Genomic DNA, 17,688 nt, shown 5'->3' with positions numbered 1-17,688 from the left:
GCGAGCTGTCATTGCCCTTCGCGCACTGTCATCGGCGAGGCAAGGCGTTTACGTTACGGTGCGGATTGTGTGTGCGTTGCAGTATGGACTTTAGTTGACTGCCTTTATGAGCACTCGAACGACATAAAATAATATGATACATTTATGTAAGGGTATTTTAAGATCACAAAGTTGGCAACTCCGATAGTTGGACGAAAACCAGCGCAAAGACCCTATCCTGTTTGACACCTATTATCACCTATAATAATTGACAATAGCTGGCTCGGCGAACTTCGGCAAACTAATGTGTGACGTGAAGTGCCAAATCGCGGAAAATGTCGGAAGAAATACATGAATTTGCATGAATTATCATGAATAACAATAACCACTGATTTACCTCTCAGTGTCTTCAGGCAACTTAAAAAAAGTACATTGTGTGTTTTTATTATTATTTAGGCAGTTAAATACTGCACAGTATTTTTTACACAGTATTTTTTTATTTTTTTCCATAATACAAAGAGTACGCGTACGTGTGTCAATGCTCGCTCGTATCTCGTATGTGACGCCTTGTCGAATCGCCTCCTGTAGGTGGGCTATCGTGCGTGTTTTGTTTTCGATGTGAACTCGCGGAGATGAACAGGCCTGCTACGACGAAGTTGAGGCTTTGGTTAATAAAATTCATGAAGTGATTTTACAATAAAATATGAATACAAGCACCATACATACCATACTACACTCCACATACACTACACTATACATACACAACACTACACACACAACACTACACATACACCATACTATACATACGCAACATACATACAAAACTATAAACTAACATAACACACACACAATGCACACTCCTAATACAATACACATAGCACGTCCTACAGTAAGTACACATAATATTCACATCACATAATATTCATATTTATAAAAATATAATAATTGTAGAATAATAGAATATTTCTTTATTATTGATTTTGAGTAGAATTTACACAATACACCTATAGTTATGCAGAGCGTTGTGTCCTGGCACAGGCAATCATACGCCTAAAAGGAGGCTTCGTCTATTAGTATTTATGTAAGCCTTTATAAAGAAATAAAGAATTTGGAATTTTTGCATTTTTGAATACTTTACTACGGGAAGATACAAACATCGCTCGTAAAGGTGATAACCTGTGAAGAAGAATGGTTCTTGATAAGTAAAGCCGGAAGACGTAGCGCGGGCAGGCCTCCCGCTAGGTGGACCGACGATCTGGTGAAGGTTGCGGCTAGGTGCCTGGTGCCTGGATGCGAGCGGCCCGGTCTTTGTGGAAATCCTTGGGGGAGGCCTTTGTCCAGCAGTGGACGTCTTTCGGCTGAAACGAACGAAGCAAAGTACCTACCTATAAGATGTAGGGAGCAAGGCTCAAGTTAATTAAATCGCCGGTCTGATTGAACTGAAATCAAATCTCGTCAAAATCAAATAAAGTCGAATACCAATAAAAATGCTCGTAAGATCGACTCTTTTTCCAATATAAAGGTTTACAGGTGACAAATATGGACATTAATGTGTTTAACGAAAAGAGGTAGGTAATGGGTATACTTGATACTATTATACTCGTACATATACAACCTATTTTTCCTTCTTTCATAATACATGGATAACCAAAGGCCTCATTTAATCCTAATCTCTGCCATTTCTTTTTTATGGAATCGTAGAATAAAGACCATAAAAGCCTTTTGTGCCTTTCCAATTAATTTGGCTGATGTCTTCCTAATGTACGTCGGAACAAACAAAGTAGGTATTGATCATCAGAGCTTCAAAGGGATTACGTTCTGTATCTCTTTTGATCTTGGTTTTGTTCGACAACATTTTATCGGGAATAGCTTTTTTTATGTCGATATAAAGAAATTATTCGTGTTAGGCTTTTTTTATTTTTTTTTTTTAATCTTTTTATTTGATAAAGGACTTTTATCTTACAAAGACATGCCAGTCCTATTGTACCTATCTACATTATTATTCTGTGTTTTTAATATTATTACAATGTTATTGTTAGGGTCTACGACTGATTACCATACCACACAACATACTAGCCGACTCGGAAGTAGGTTCGCTCAGTATACTCTGAAAGATACCAACCCCAAGCCGGTCCAGCTGCAGCGCTGACATAAGTATTCGCCGCTGACTCTCATTCCGGACACATTCCGTCAACAAATGTTGGACGTCATCAATTGTGCCATGTCCACAAAAATCACAATCAGGTGAGCTAACTTTTTTCATGAGGTACCCAAATTTGTTCGAAGGATAGTGCCCGGATCTTAATCTATGTAATGTAACAATATCACCTCTATTTAATTTGGTGTTGCAACACCACGGGATTTGAAGAGGCTGACTTTGGATGGTCTTGTACCAGATACCTATACTTTTAGATCGTTCGTCAAAGTGCTTTATCCACTCAGTACGGCATAGTCTCCGGCAAGACTGAAGAACCTCCGTATAAAATAAGGAAATTTCGTATACATTTCCGTTCGTCACAGCTAGTTTTGCCAATCTGTCGGCCTCTTCATTTCCATTTAAACCAATGTGTGATGGAACCCACTGAAGTCTAAGGCCAATGTCAGTATTATTGCAGTCATGAAGCTTTGCCAGTATTTGATAAGCTATCGGTACCCCTCTGAAACCAGAGGCGGTCCGAGCTATGTGTTGCAAAGCGCTTTTGCTATCGGTGAGAATTACATTCTGACTACTCTTAATCTTAATTGCATACAGAATCGCTTCATAAATGGCAACTAGTTCCAATGTCATTATAGACACATTTGCTGTAAATCTAAAAGACATCCTATGCTGTTGATTGGGACAAAAATAAGCAGCTCCCTTTCCCTCTTTCGAAATTGATCCATCTGTGTATATTTTCAGCCATGCTCCATATGTTAGGCTTTATCTTCTCACTAAAGGTAATGGGATTGATAGGATTTAACGAATTCTGTACCGTTAGTAACTACTCTGGAAAAAATATGTTACTAAGCTTAGTTATATTTTTTCAAATACAAACTTAATATTATTTTTGTTGATCTACTTTGATACGGATTATATGACACAATTTTAAGACAAGATTATATTGACGGTAATAAAAAAGAAAGCAAATAACCCTTCTTCTGGCGCAGTTGGGTAAAAATAGAATAATAATAGAACAGGTTCAGCAAAACCATCTAACATTGATCATTGTAGGTAAAACAGTTTATAGTTACTAAGCCATTATTTTTCCAAAACTACTTTGTCATTAAAATTCAGCGCTTTGTAACATAGTTTGATTTTCTACTTACTCAATCACTTAGGAGCTTACTCTTTCCGAAAAGAGTCTTTCTTTATTGTTATCAGCAACAAATAATAAAGCCAGTGAATACAGAAAACAATTGATTCCGACAACATTCGAACGGCTAATAACTTGATGCAATATCATCAGCCCGATAAACTTGTAAACTAAACCCATTTCTCATCTCAATCCCTTATTTTATTGCGGGGTACGATCGGCGGGATTGTGTGCCAATTGAATTGACCAACCCCACTCGGCGGAGTGTACTTTGGCGGAGCTGTCATTCGCGAAGTTGATCACGTTTTGTTGAGCGAATAGGATTGGAAAATTCCTAGTTTTATTGGATAGTAAGAAAATGCAACTCATTTTCTTTCTTATCCGTTCAATTACGACTTGGATTCCTAGTAGTAAGGTAGTTGTCATCATCATCATCATCATCATCATCATCTCAGCCATAGGACGTCCACTGCTGAACATAGGCCTCCCCCAATGTTTTCCATGTTACCCGGGACGTCCACCCACAAGGTGGACCGACGACATCATAAAGGTAGCAGGAAAGCGCTGGACGCAGGCCGCTACCAACTGGGTAAGGTAGAAGTAGGCATTTAAAATAGGGCACGCAAGAGTTGACGAACTATCTATTAGATTTGGTGCTATCTGTAAGCTCACTTGCATTTTAATTAATTAAATAAATAAATAAACTAATAAGGTCTTTTTGAAAAAACTTTGTATTTTTACTGTTCTCCACTGAAATGCTTGTATTTTCAAAATATTTACAATTAATATATTATTTTTTACAGTCCTCATGTTACACACAGTCCGTGAATTATTCCAATTCAAAATTATTTAACAAAGAAAATGCCTCAATCTGAAAGTTTTTAAAATGCAATCCAATACCAGCTTTGAGGATTGGCCACTTGACCCTCTGAGTCCCCCGGGTAAGGGTAAGAGCCGGTCAATAACCTTTTGACAGAGCTGTTGACATTATTCCATTCAATGACGACTCGAGAGTTGAACCGCAACATTATTATGATTAACTGGCAGACGCCCACACATAACTTCGTTTGCGTGAAGATATTATGTATATGAAAACGAATTTTCACGAACAGACAACAGCAAAACAGGCTATACATTTTTATTGCAAACTCGCCTGTATTACAACTGATTAAGACCACAGACTGATACTTAGCTTGACGTGCTCCCGTCTGTAGACGATACCTATTCCAAAATTGTCCCTATAACAATGATAGGTACCTATTATATTATTAGGCATGATCTCACATCTATCCTACTATCACAAATGCGAAAGTTTGTAAGGATGTATGGATGTCTAAGTATGTTACTCTTTCACGTACAACGTAGAAGTACTAAACGGATTTTGATGAAACTTTTCAGTATTATTTATTGTGCGTCAGAATAACTTAAAGGGTAGAATTTATAATGATCTTTGACAAATTTCATTTCACGCAACCGAAGCCGGTTGCAGAAGCTAGTATTACTATAAAGCATCTAAGTTCAATAGCTTTTGCGTTAAGTAGAAGCACATGTAATTTCCTTTCCCGTTCGTAATATTAGTCCTACTGCTAAAATGCTACTGGATTGAACAGTAAATCACAGCACGATAGAATAATTTATACCAGACATTTTCATAAACGATGTTTTCCGCCCAGATTTGACCTATTTCAGCCAAAAGGAGAAAATTTATAATTTATAAGTAGAGACTCTATACGTCTCTCTATGGTATATTACATGGAAATATGTTTTACTATGAAATGTAATAACCGGCTTGCGTGGCTATTTAAATCCTACTATAATATAGGTCTGTCATAGGAAGACTATGAGGCGTGTGTTCGACTCCAAAATTGTGTTCTAAAAACCGGGATAAAAACTATCCTATGATTTTTTCTGGGTCCCAAACTATCTCTATGTAATTAAATGGAAATGTAATAGACAGACTTTGGGTGTTTTATAAAAGGATAGGTAAGTATACCTACTTACATTGCTTGTATATCTACTGCCGATACATAGAGGCGTGCATTGGCCAAGATCCGAGGTAGATTCAGTCTTAGACGATGAATTTTTTGATTTATTACTTCTAGCGGGCTATCAATCATTCCGGGCCTTATTGTGATTTTTACAACGGCAGCCTGCCGAGGAAATTATTTTCCGGTGGCGTTCATCTTACAATCAATCACAATTTGACGTTAAGTGTGACGCAATTTGTGCAGTGACTTGGCTTGTTATGATTAGTTTGAGGTTTAGATTACCTTTGTCATTTTAATGAGGATCAGTACTGTTGTAGAAAATTCAATAAAACTAGTATCTACGTTAATCTTTAAGACATAAGAAAGATATATCTTTTTGAATTATCCAAATCGGACCATTACTTACGAAGATATTACCGCCTCTGTGGTCTTGTGGTAAGACCACCTGCTTCAGACGCAGAGGTCCCGGGTTCGATTCCCAGTGGGGGCAGATTTTTCTGTTCGGTTTGGTTGGTGGTAGGGCTTGTTCTAAGTCCGCCTGGCTAGCTACCACCATCTTACCTAAGTCTGTCGCCATAACAACAATGTTAACAGCATTATTGTGTTCCGACAGTTAGAGGTAAGATAGCCAGTTCCTCCGTGGTTGAGGATTCCGGGTGAAGCTCGCTTCCACCTTCGGCCTGATCGTCACTTACCATCAGGTGAGATACAGGCCAAGAGCATCCTCGTTGTGGATAAAAAAAAAAAAAAAAGAAAAAAAGTAATAAACATAGGCCGTTTTTGCCGCTAAAAGTCAACGTACGCAAGGCCGCATGACGTCATTATATCCGAATCGAGCGCAGCCGGCGTACTAATGGGATGGAAAATATTTTTTTCCGGTTAAACTATCAGTTTTAGAAAAAAACTTTTAATAACATTTATTCTTCAAAATAAAGTAACCTATCGACCAGAAATTTTTAAAAATAAAAATTGTGAAAAATAAGTATTGCTATGTCCAAAAACCACATTTTCATAGGATTCGATGCAATGCGGAGACGCGGTTGGGGTGAGTGTAACTTAATGATTGTTTGTATTGAACATAATAATACTTAATATGATGCTAATACCCAGTTTCTGGCCTGGGGGGGGGGGGGGATAAGTCATACCCAGCTTATAGCCTGGGGGGAGGGGCAAGCCTTACCCAGCTTCTGGCCTTGGTGGGAGGGGGGAGAGGCAAGTCATACCCAGTTTCTGGCCTGGGGGGGGGGGGGTAAGTAATACCCAGCTTCCGGCCGAGGGGGAGTCATACCTAGCTTATGCTTATGGACTGGGGGAAGGGGCTAGCCTTACCCAGCTTCTGGCTTGGGGAGAGGGGGGGGGGGGGGTCAAGTCATAACCAGTTTCTAGGGCTGGGGGGAGGGGCTAGCCTTACCCAGCTTATGGCCTGGGGGAGGGGGGGGGGGGTCAAGTCATACCCAGTTTCTGGCATTTCTGGCATGGGGGGGGTGTCATACCCAGCTTCTGGCCGAAGGGGAGTCATATCCACCTTATGCTTATGGCCTGGGGGTAGGGGCAAGCCTTACCTAGCTTCTGGCCTGGGGGGAGGGGGAGGGGTCAAGTCATACCCAGTTTCGGGCCGGGGGGGGGGGGTAAATCATACCCAACTTCTGGCCGAGGGGGAAGTCATGCCCAGTTTATGACCTGGGGAGAGGAGAGGGGCGGGGTAGTCATACCCAGCTTCTAGGCTAAGATTAAATAGATTTCCAGCACGAAGCGGCTGTCCTTCCTGCAGCAGCTGGCCCGCCCATGGGAACGGCGAATAGATAGGTAGGTGCGTAGGTTTAACTCAGAAAAACTAAATAACAGGTAGGTATTAAGACTATTAAGTGTACATCGAAATGATTTTCATAGCAATGTCATATTGTTAGAAGTTATACCTTATTGTTAGAAGTAAATAAATTAATACTTATACATTTTTATATTTTACTTGGAAGAAGATATGACTCTAACAACACTTATGTACACTTTATTTGAATAAATCGCCAAATATACCACCGCGGAGACCCCAATCGCGTCTCTGCGTGCCATTGAATCGTATGAGCGTATGGATTTTTTGCGTTATTTTTCACAATTTCCATTTTTTAAAATTACCTATCGAAAGCTTACTATGAATAAATGTCATTACAAGTTTTTCTCTAAAACTGATAATTTGGCTAGAAAAAAATATTTTCTATCCACGCAGTACGCCGGCAGCGTTCGGATCGGATATAATGACGTCATCGTCCCCGCGCCGGGCGGTCAGTGAACTTTTTTAGTAATTTGGCCATAACTTCGTCAATTTTTGTCGTAGAACAAAAATTTTTGCACTGTGTATTAAGGATTTCTTAGCCCTATAAATCTGCATTCACAGCTAAAAATCGAAATGATCCTCATTATAAAAACATCAGTGAAAAAACCCTATAATTTCAAGTCTCAATCGAAATATTTCCCAGACAAGCAGAAGATCTTTGAAAAATTCTTAAAAAAGAGTTCTAAAAACAGTTTATATCTGTGGCGGCATCGTACTGGCCATAAATATAATATGCCATAAAAATAAAATGCATTCCGAATTTAAATATTCATAAAAAAGAAAAACATAACACTATCGGTACTTCAGATAAAGTTCCACGTCCAAAATTTTCCATACGGCCAGTATTCTACCGCTCGATACTCCACAGATAGAAAAGCACAACATTGTAAACACGGTCTGTTTTGTTCGTCCTTATCTTATTTATTGCTCGCTCCGATCGGATGCATTGCTGTGGAAAAGTAGCTGTACATCCGCAAAGCTAGTGATGGGCCAAAATTTAATCTGATCTCATGAATCAACCGTGATTGATGGTTGAATTTTTATGATTGGTTATTAATCACTAACATTAGTTTCAATCAGTTGTTAAATTATAATTGATTGGTGTTTGGTATTTCAGACAATTATTATGATTTATTTGTTTTCGGTGTAACTAGATAGGTTCGGCATCTTAAATTAATAGACCTATTATTAGTCTTCGTAAACGCAACATATATTCTTGGTTAGGAAAGTGTTTTTTAGTAAAAAAGATGTTTAATTCATGATATCTACTAATTTTATTGAAACTATTATATCTACAACACAACTAGTATATTAAACATGAGCTTCATAATAATATCACTCAAAAGATGCTTTAGAACAAATTCTTCAGTCATGATTGATGAATTGATTAAAAAATCTAGCTTCTTTTCCCAACACTACGAACTATTTTTAGGTGCGCGCGAACGCTGGAATGTTTTGAGTAATACGCTTGCCTACGTACGGCCGATGCCGGTCGAATTTAGTGTTTGCAAGTCCGGTTAGCATCAATTGAAATAATGTTTTATGCCCAAACAATTTTACTGGTGTTTTCACAAAATACCGTAGTACTTTGAGTCTAGTTATAGCGAGAAACTTGCAAATACAAAACTTAAGATTATTTGAATCCTGTGATTTAAAGACAGCAACACAGTAGTACTAATAAGTTTTCACGATGACTTTTACAAAGTCTAAATTATTTCCCATAAATAACCCTAAAACCAAAACGATAGGTCATAAAGGATGATGGGCATATTGGGCGTTAAACCAACAGAAACAAAAAGTATACTAAATTAAAGCTTAATACTAGTACTTCATTTCATAGTATGACAACAACCCTGAAATACGCGGGGATACGGAGATAGAGGTAGTTGAATATGCAAAGTTTCCATAGTATTTCACATCACATTAGGGTAATAAAAATAGTATTAGGTCAATTACATTGCTTTTATCGATCATATTGAGAGTATTGTATCATATCTTACTATCGATTCTATCGATTTAGTAAGTATGTATACCGAATAAATCATAATCGATTATTCGATTGCAATAATCGATTATATTTCTGAAAATAAGGAATTGAATTAACAATCAAATGATAGTAATGATGGTAATCAATAAAATCGATTAATCGAATTGTTAATCAATAAATCTTTTTTTGGCAATTCGATTAATCGAACAACTTAACTGGTAGAAATCCCATTGAAACATGACTGTGTTCATGTCATTTCTCTAAATGGTACCTAGATATGGTCCTACGCTTATAATGTAGAACATGGTTTAAATATACCTTTTGTTGGCCCCACTCCTGAACTGTTAGACATAATAATGGATAAATAACTTAATGTATTTAAAATGTAAGTAGATAAGTATATTAAATTAATAATATTTTTTGTTTGCGTAATAAAGCACCTATTACTATTACACATTATGTCAATTTCCAAGCAAACCCGGGAGTTTTTGGTAGTTATTTATATGAAAATATATTTCTGATATTAAGTCCTAACAAATAATAGTAGTTACATTTCTGTTGGATTTACGCCCAGATTCCATAGAAAAGTGCCCATCATCCAAATTGTTTTAAAAAAATTATTTATATGTTGTCCGCGTTTACTCTGAATCGTTCACTTTAGATATTCCAAAGTCATTGCACCCTAGAAATGTATAAATATTGCTAAATAAAACATATCCAAACAAAAGTAGGTACGATTTATGTCCACCAAAAGACTGAAAGATTTACTGTTACATTAAAAGCTGGGCAATTCATTCCGACATAAAATAATACGCTGTTATGATAGACGACCACTCGTTCTTATCTTTCTTTTGTCTATAATTATGACAACCCACTTATGTAGGCAACTGAGGACATTGGCATTTTGTGCCCGATGCTGTGAACGCTGAAAAAATTTAGGCTAGAATTTGCGTTTTCTTTGTCATTAATTATGTGTTTGTTTTTTCTTGTATTTATTTTTTATTTCTTACCCATCTGCTATTATGACTAATCTTTAGACGTTCCTATCAGTATTGTTTGCCTTTACTTTATCAGTTCTTGCACAGACCGACAAAAAGTTCTGAATTCAGGTTTAGCAGGCTAGTCGTGAAAGTTCTGTGCATAAGATTACGAATTCGTTTGTATATTTTGCCGAATATGAGAGGGAGGAAGATTCACACTTGTAACACGTAATTAATTTATTGAAGAATCTATGTTAATATTTAAAAAAAATGCAGAGTTTTATAGTCATTTGAGAGGGACTTGACATGCCCCTTGCAAACACGATAAATGCAGAGCCTGTTAGCACAATGTACTGTGTCAATAAAGTTTATTTTTCTTTCATCAAAAATCAACTGTCCTTCAAAGTAAAAACGTCCTAAAAATATTATTTCCAAAGCATTATTTATACACGAGCGTAAACAAAAAAGATTTTAAGGTCTTTACTCGTGTTTTTATCCTCCGTATCCGTGATAATAAATTAATACATCCCGTGAACTGAACGTTGTCATCACCTTTGTTGTTCCCAGCGCGATCCTGTGGAAATCTCGGCCGTGGAAACAAAACAACTCGCTAGTGATGGGAAATAACGCATCGATAATATCCACTCGATAATTTTTGGAACATTTTTGCTGTAAATTATTATTATATAAAGGGGCTTGGCAATTTCTATTCTTGCATTATTAGTTAGAGAAAGCAATCAATTTGATATTTATTTTTACTGTTATTTTTAAAAAATCCAAATTTTTCTTTATTTTTTACTTATAGTAAGTGACAAACTTTAATAATTTAATTATGATAATTTATGACTTCTTGATTGGATTTAATTTATTGGCTATTTAACAGGTAGAGATGTATTTACATGAATGCTCTATTTTGTTATACCGCTTTAGCTTAAACCCCACAATGTGCATTGTAAAGACTAGTAGAGTAGTACTAGTATTAAGTACTCGTTTATTCTAAGTCTAGATCTAAGTTTCATTTTATCGTAGGTGCAAAGTACATCACTATCGCCAGCGGATATAACGATGTCCGCATAAAATATGCAAAAGGTGACCTCCGCCGTCCTCTTTATCCAACTCTGGATTTGTTTCAATAACTGGAGGAGAAAGTTCTTTGAGAACCTTGTTTCACCATGATTCACTTGTCCAATGTTGTTCTTTTGTAGTGTTAATGGAGTTTACGTTGAGTTTTTGTTATGGTAGTTTTCTTTGGAAGTACGAACTATTTTTATTCATTGCAATTTAATTAGAAATCAATGAGAAAAATTATATTTTTGAGGAAAGACGATTACGAGCACTAGACATCATAAATCCCAATAATTTAAAATGAAATACACATTATGAAGTGAAATATTAAACAACCTTTCAATCCATTATGGCAAATAATTATTAATTTAAAATCGTCATCGCCATTTAATTTTAAATCGTCGGTAAACTTTTGATAAGTAGTAAATGTTTCGAATAGAATACATAAAATAGTTTACAGATTTCAGACATTTTACTATTCTAAGAGTAAGAGAGGTCAAAACACTTACTGATAGGTATGAGGCCGCTGTTAAGCATCGTCAGCTTGATGCTGTTAGGAATGGAGACGAGGCTGGTGGTGCCGCTCGTGCGAAGGTCCTTGTTCTTCTTCGGCTTCTTCTCCGCGTCATACCGGTTGGTAGACCGCGACCGCTGGCGGTTCCTCTGGCTGGCAGCCACGGACGTTCCGCGCTGTCCCGTGCGCGACGACATGCCGACTACACTATTTACCAACTGCCACTGTTTTAACGCGATCAACTGACGTCAACGGTATTAATTGCACATTATCATTTTACGACACCAAAACTTTTATATTTTTAACCGAAAATTTTCATCGGAAACTACTAACTATAACTATGAATATTATATCAAAACACTAATATTTACACTTTATACAATTTGACACAATGTATAGTCTAACACATTACGGTTGATTGGCGAATTCGGGAAGCGGTGGGTTGTGCGCTATCATAATAGCCCGGACATGTTTTGTTCGGTGGAAGTCACCCCGCGACCTGGAACAAAAGAGAGAAAACATCTACATTATTCAATATTACACATCTAAAATTACATTCTGATTCAGTTGAATCGATTTTTATATGTTTTTGCCAACCGTACATCGTTTATGATAACAAGAATTTTCCTTACGTTACGTGATAGTGGAAAGTTACGAATATTGCTACTAAATAATGTATTTTTTTGTCCACCATGATTATATTCGTAATATATTTTGTCCCTTCGTTTGACTGGTTAATCTCCGAAACGACTTGATAGATTTGATCGGGCTTTGCAATGGCAGTTATTGATGTTCTTAGGAGCAATTTGAGCTAAGCTTATTTTAGAATAATGAAAAAAGGAAAATAGAATTAGGGATCCGCGCGAAAAAATATTTCTCTTTATAATTTGTTACTTAAACCTGTGAGAGACCGAAATCTACACGGACAAAGCTTATATTTAAATACCAACACAAAGCGTACATCAGAGAAATAACTTTTATAATGTTCAGTTCACGCGAACGTAAGGAAATGCCTTCGCGAAGGTGCGACGTCACCGCAAGCCGTGACCGCAGAGTTGTTTAAATGTGTTTACATTTATGAGTTTCACGAATGTCCTAATTCATTCATAATGAAGTCACTCCGCCTTTATTTAATGCAGAGCGACGTTTAAATATTTTATTTGGGTTACGCGAATGCTAAATAGCTTTTGGAGCTATGAAATATTTGTATTTGTGCTTTGGTTGTGTTGTATATCGGAAATGAAATTGTAGTCATAAAAGTATTTATTCGGAGTACAAGTAAGTACATTGTGAGGATATGTATTGGGATGGGAAATTCCTGTTAGTAAAAACTGTTTTTAGGTTTGTTCTGAATGAAATCTGGAATTCCCGAAATAATCCAAATACGAATGACGGGAAAAGCTAAACATTGTAGCATGTTATGTAATAATACAATACAAACAGTGATGTGCTCTTTGATTTTGCTTCGGCATTCAATCTTTCATCTTCGCACACCTCTTCATTAACATACTATGGTCTTAACATCTAGAAATCTACTTTCCTAACAGACACGTTCGTGCGACTAAGTGACAGGTGTCTTCAAGCATAATTTATACATCGGAATCTGTCTCGGCTCAGTCCGGCCGTGCCAAGCGAGACCCAGTAGGAACGAAAGTATTTAGTATTAGCACAAAAATAGCTTTCTGCGAATCGTTATTTGAAAACAATGACTCTTCAATTGCAATCGAAATAAAACACTGACGAATTCGTTTTTCGAATTCCGCAAAAAACAAAACACAAGCGGCGCACGCGTGTGTGTCGTGGAATGAAATTTGCGTGAAAGAGATATAATTTACTGATTGAGAGTGCATAGAGTTTACGTGCGGGTTCGCTGATTGTATGAATTTGTGAATATGATTTTTATTTTGATTGCCCATTCATACTCCTTCGTTCTGCATGCGTAAATAGATAAAAATAAGCAACCAACCATCACAGACCACATCATATCTAATTGCAAACGCATGTGTTAGTTAGTACCTAATACCTACAATTACTACTAATACATTATGATTGCTCGCTCATTGTATTTAACTCCTTCGGCTACCTATACTCGTTACTGTGGCTGAGTTGCACCACCCAACTTTAACCGTAACTATAACGATAACCGGTGCTTTTTGTTTGGAGTTCAACAGAATTTTGACGTTTATTAAAGTTAAAGTAAGATGGTGCAACGCAGCCTATTGATTAGTCCCCATGAGATTTAAAACCACAACTAAAATAAGCAATGTAGTTAATTTAGAACATTAACTACCAAGCCAGACCGTTATAAAAGATCCATAGCACCAATCAACCTTCTCTTAAGAAATCAAAGCCAATTCATTAAACATTAACTCTATCCAAGACTGAAATCAAAACCCCTTTCAAAGCCCAACCGGGTCGAAATGGCAGCAAAAGTTTCTGATTATAAATGGGTTATAAGGTGATGGAAAGTCACTGATTCCATAGTGATGACGTCCTTTCATTCATGCGACGGTTTTAACTCTGACGAGCTCCCAAAAATAGATAGGAAGTAGTATTCCATCATTTTAAACATATTTAAATTGGAATTTTGCCGCTATTTCGTTTAGGTACACGCATATTGACTTTATGAAGATATTTATGGTATTTCTGTAATACATTATGTATTCGAAATGTGATATAGTTACATAATAATATTACAGAAAGACTTGGCTGAGTTACACTAACTTATTTTAACCGTAACTATGACATGAATCGGTGTTTTTGTGTGGAGTTCGACAGATTTTTGACGTTTGTCAAAGTTAAAGTAAAATGGTGCAACCCAGCCTTAGTGTTAAATTGCGTGGTGTTGTTCTTTAAAATATTTTCTCAAAGAATGCCTTAATTATGGCTACTCTTCAACATTTTAGTTAGATCAGTTTTCGCTTTGCTTTCATCATAGTCTGGAGTCCTGACTATCAACGCAAAACGTCCTCAAACGAACTCAGAACAAATTGTAAGCTCACGAATTTTTTTGGCACTGTAAAGTCAAAATTCCTTCGTATAGACTATTAGATAAATAGTACTTGGTCTTTCCCCCATTAAAAATACCTTCATGTTGATATCTGATATGTATTTGAAAGTTTTCCTCCCCGCCTAATCATATTACACACCCATATTGCGGTAAGCAAAAGAATTTGTTTATTGAACTCGCTCCAGCTTTATGAATGAAACATAAACAGCGCTGACGCAACGCCAGATGAGGGTTTCCATGGAATGCCATTTAACACCGCCTTTTAGAAGGTTAGGCCCAAACTACGCAAATCGTCATTTGCTTGGTGAACACTGTTTTAAAATGACATTTCCATACTAAACTTTTAAGTTTGGTTAGACGACAGAACTACTTAATGAAGCAGTTAGGTACAGCGAATTTAGGCTGAGTTGCACCACCAAACTTTGACCGTAACTATAACGATAACCGGTGATTTTTGTATGGAGTTTGACAGATTTTTGACGTTTGTTACAGTCAAAGTAAGATGGTGCAACCCAGCCTTAGTTTTAATGACATTCATGTAAGTGATCTAGAGCTTCATGTTTTAAGTTTGTTTAGACGACAGAGCAGAGGTAATGTAGGGAACTTTAGTAAGCTTACCACGAGGGGTTAACGGGACTACTTAAAAGTAATGTACATGAATAATAGTATTACAAGGCAGACATGTACCACTCTACATCTAAATTTAACTTAAGGTGCGATTAATGTCAAATACATAGTCTAATAAAAAAGTCCTTGCGACTTTTACGTTTGATCTCTAAAATATCCATTAGAGAAGAATGTAATTTAATCCAGTATTAATTCTAAACTCGATTTTAGAATTAACAGCAGTCATTTATTTGGCACTGCTACTAATTATTTAGACCCACGAAATTCTAATTGTGTAAACTTGACTAAGTCTCACTATTAGCAATCAGCAATAAGACCCCTAGGGTCTGTCGATTGATAAAATCTACAAACATAGTCGGAAAATATTTTGTAATAGACTGTATAAAGGGTGGATTTTTGTAATGGATGATTCGGATAGTAAAAAAGTATTATGTATGTACTTAACGACTATAATTTTATTCCTTTAATGTGGCGTCTTAAGACAGAATAGTTTCGTTTAAAAACATACTGTTTATGAATTGTTTCTTTTTTTGCTATTTTGTTTAATCTGTGCGCTTCGAAATAATTACAAAAGTTGGACAGTTAATGAAATATTTTCCTACATAAAACAATTTAGAATCATATAAAAATATAGAGCTACTTGAATAAATCGTTTAATTACACAATGATAGTTTTCAATAAATTGTTGCAATATTTAATAAAACACGATTATACTTTTCAGATAAAATGCTCATGTAAAAATTCCCACATGTCGCTTTAATTACAGTATTGATAGTCGAAATTAATCCATGTAGCAATAAAGCATGTGAGGCTTTATGAATCTGACCCACATTAAAAAGGGAAGGTTTAAAATAAATTATACAAGAACTGTTCGATGAATTTGAAGCTTTGCATTAACACAGCTGAAAGTGGAAATTAAATATCAAATGAAATAAAAAAATCTAATACGATGCAGTCAACGGAAAGATTCCATTATACTGGCCAGCTACATTCTTTCACATTTTTATGTAAAGAGGTTTCAACTCTGTTGAATTTACTTACGTTTTACTGTTCCACGAATTCTCTAGTCCACTTTTGAATTAAGAATGTCACTTGTTCTTTATTTAAATTTTGAAAATTTTTAAAACTATTTCATGTTTTAGTAAACAAAAGAGTCTTTAGCTATTCACCGATCGGTTATTATCACAAGATAAGTGCCGGGCATGTTGCCCGCGCTAATTGTCCCGGGATAATGTCCATTTGTGCCGCCCGTGCCAGGAACGCGTGACGTCACAGGTGCGTCATGTGTGGGATGCGGAATTTGTATACACTACAGATAAAAAATACATTTGACTGCGTAAAAAAGTGGAAAGTGCTGCAGAGTAGGTACCTAGTTAGTTTAGAGAGCTATAGTCGGTTTACGCAATTCTCATCTGTTCGAATAATTATACAAAATAAACTCTATAAGTTTAATTAAATTCCAGTCTGTTTCATTTATTGAACAATCTGTATTATACATTTTCATGTAGTAAATAAATACTACGCAAGATCATTTTACAGGCTCCTAAAATTCACTTTTAAGTAATAAAAACATCTTTTTTGCTTTTAATTAAATTAATTAATTAACGAAGTTACATAAGATGAAAATTATGGGTCCGTTCCCATCAAAGTAACCTAATTAATACCGCAAACCTAATGACTCGTCCTTATTAATATACAAACAACATGAAAGCTTTTACGACTGAGAGAACAATAACTCGCTTCATCACTTCACTGCAAAATTTTCATACTACACAACACTAATTCGGCGATCAGTCAAACGATTTTTTTGGGTATCGTTGCCGTTGGATTTCCAGCCGTAAATCTTCCGATTACGACTCGTTTTCGTGATTTATGCGCGCACACATTTTGTACCGGTCTGAAATTATAAATAACTCAACGGCGAGAACAATGTACACATTTATTTTTTGTCTATTGCTTTTTAATGTATGGAAATATAACAGCAGACGTTTTGGCGTCGGTTTATTTTATGTTTAACTGTAAATAATACCTACGTATGAGTATTTCCATATCCAGCGTTATATTTTAATGCTGCACGTGAACTGATTTGCTTGAGAATTGGACTTTATGAGTAAGTACATAAATAAATAAATAAATAAATCATTTATTTCCCCTCACAAACTTAGGTTAAATTACATTTGGTAAAAAAAATATACATTACGCTATAGGTACTTAATACTAAGTTTGTGTGGGACTGGTGCCTGAAATAGGTTTTGTTTAAAACCTGTTCTACAGGTCACCAGGCCCCCACCCGTGGAATATTATATGGTAGTATAGCGGTAAGACCCTTAAGTGCGATAGTTTGCGAAAACAAATTGATGTTTGCCTGTTACTTTACACATCTATTCGAAAAGCCATAGGACGAATTTGTTGTTACT

At 36.2% G+C, this 17,688-nt stretch overlaps 1 protein-coding gene across 3 annotated transcripts in view; it reads right to left on the bottom strand.

Annotated features, from left to right (window-relative positions):
• LOC135080024 (receptor-type tyrosine-protein phosphatase kappa) overlaps positions 1 to 17,688 on the bottom strand; it is a 188,418-nt gene that overhangs the window by 95,439 nt on the left and 75,291 nt on the right. For all 3 annotated transcript variants that reach the window (XM_063974692.1, XM_063974694.1, XM_063974693.1), the window contains one exon: positions 11,630 to 12,133. In XM_063974692.1, coding sequence (XP_063830762.1) covers positions 11,630 to 11,831 — 202 coding nt within the window. In that variant the 5' untranslated portion in view covers positions 11,832 to 12,133. The remainder of the gene's footprint in view (positions 1 to 11,629; positions 12,134 to 17,688) is intronic.

Source organism: Ostrinia nubilalis, chromosome 17, assembly GCF_963855985.1.
Source record: "Ostrinia nubilalis chromosome 17, ilOstNubi1.1, whole genome shotgun sequence".
Taxonomy (NCBI): domain Eukaryota; kingdom Metazoa; phylum Arthropoda; class Insecta; order Lepidoptera; family Crambidae; genus Ostrinia; species Ostrinia nubilalis.
This window is presented reverse-complemented; position numbering and strand designations above follow the sequence as displayed.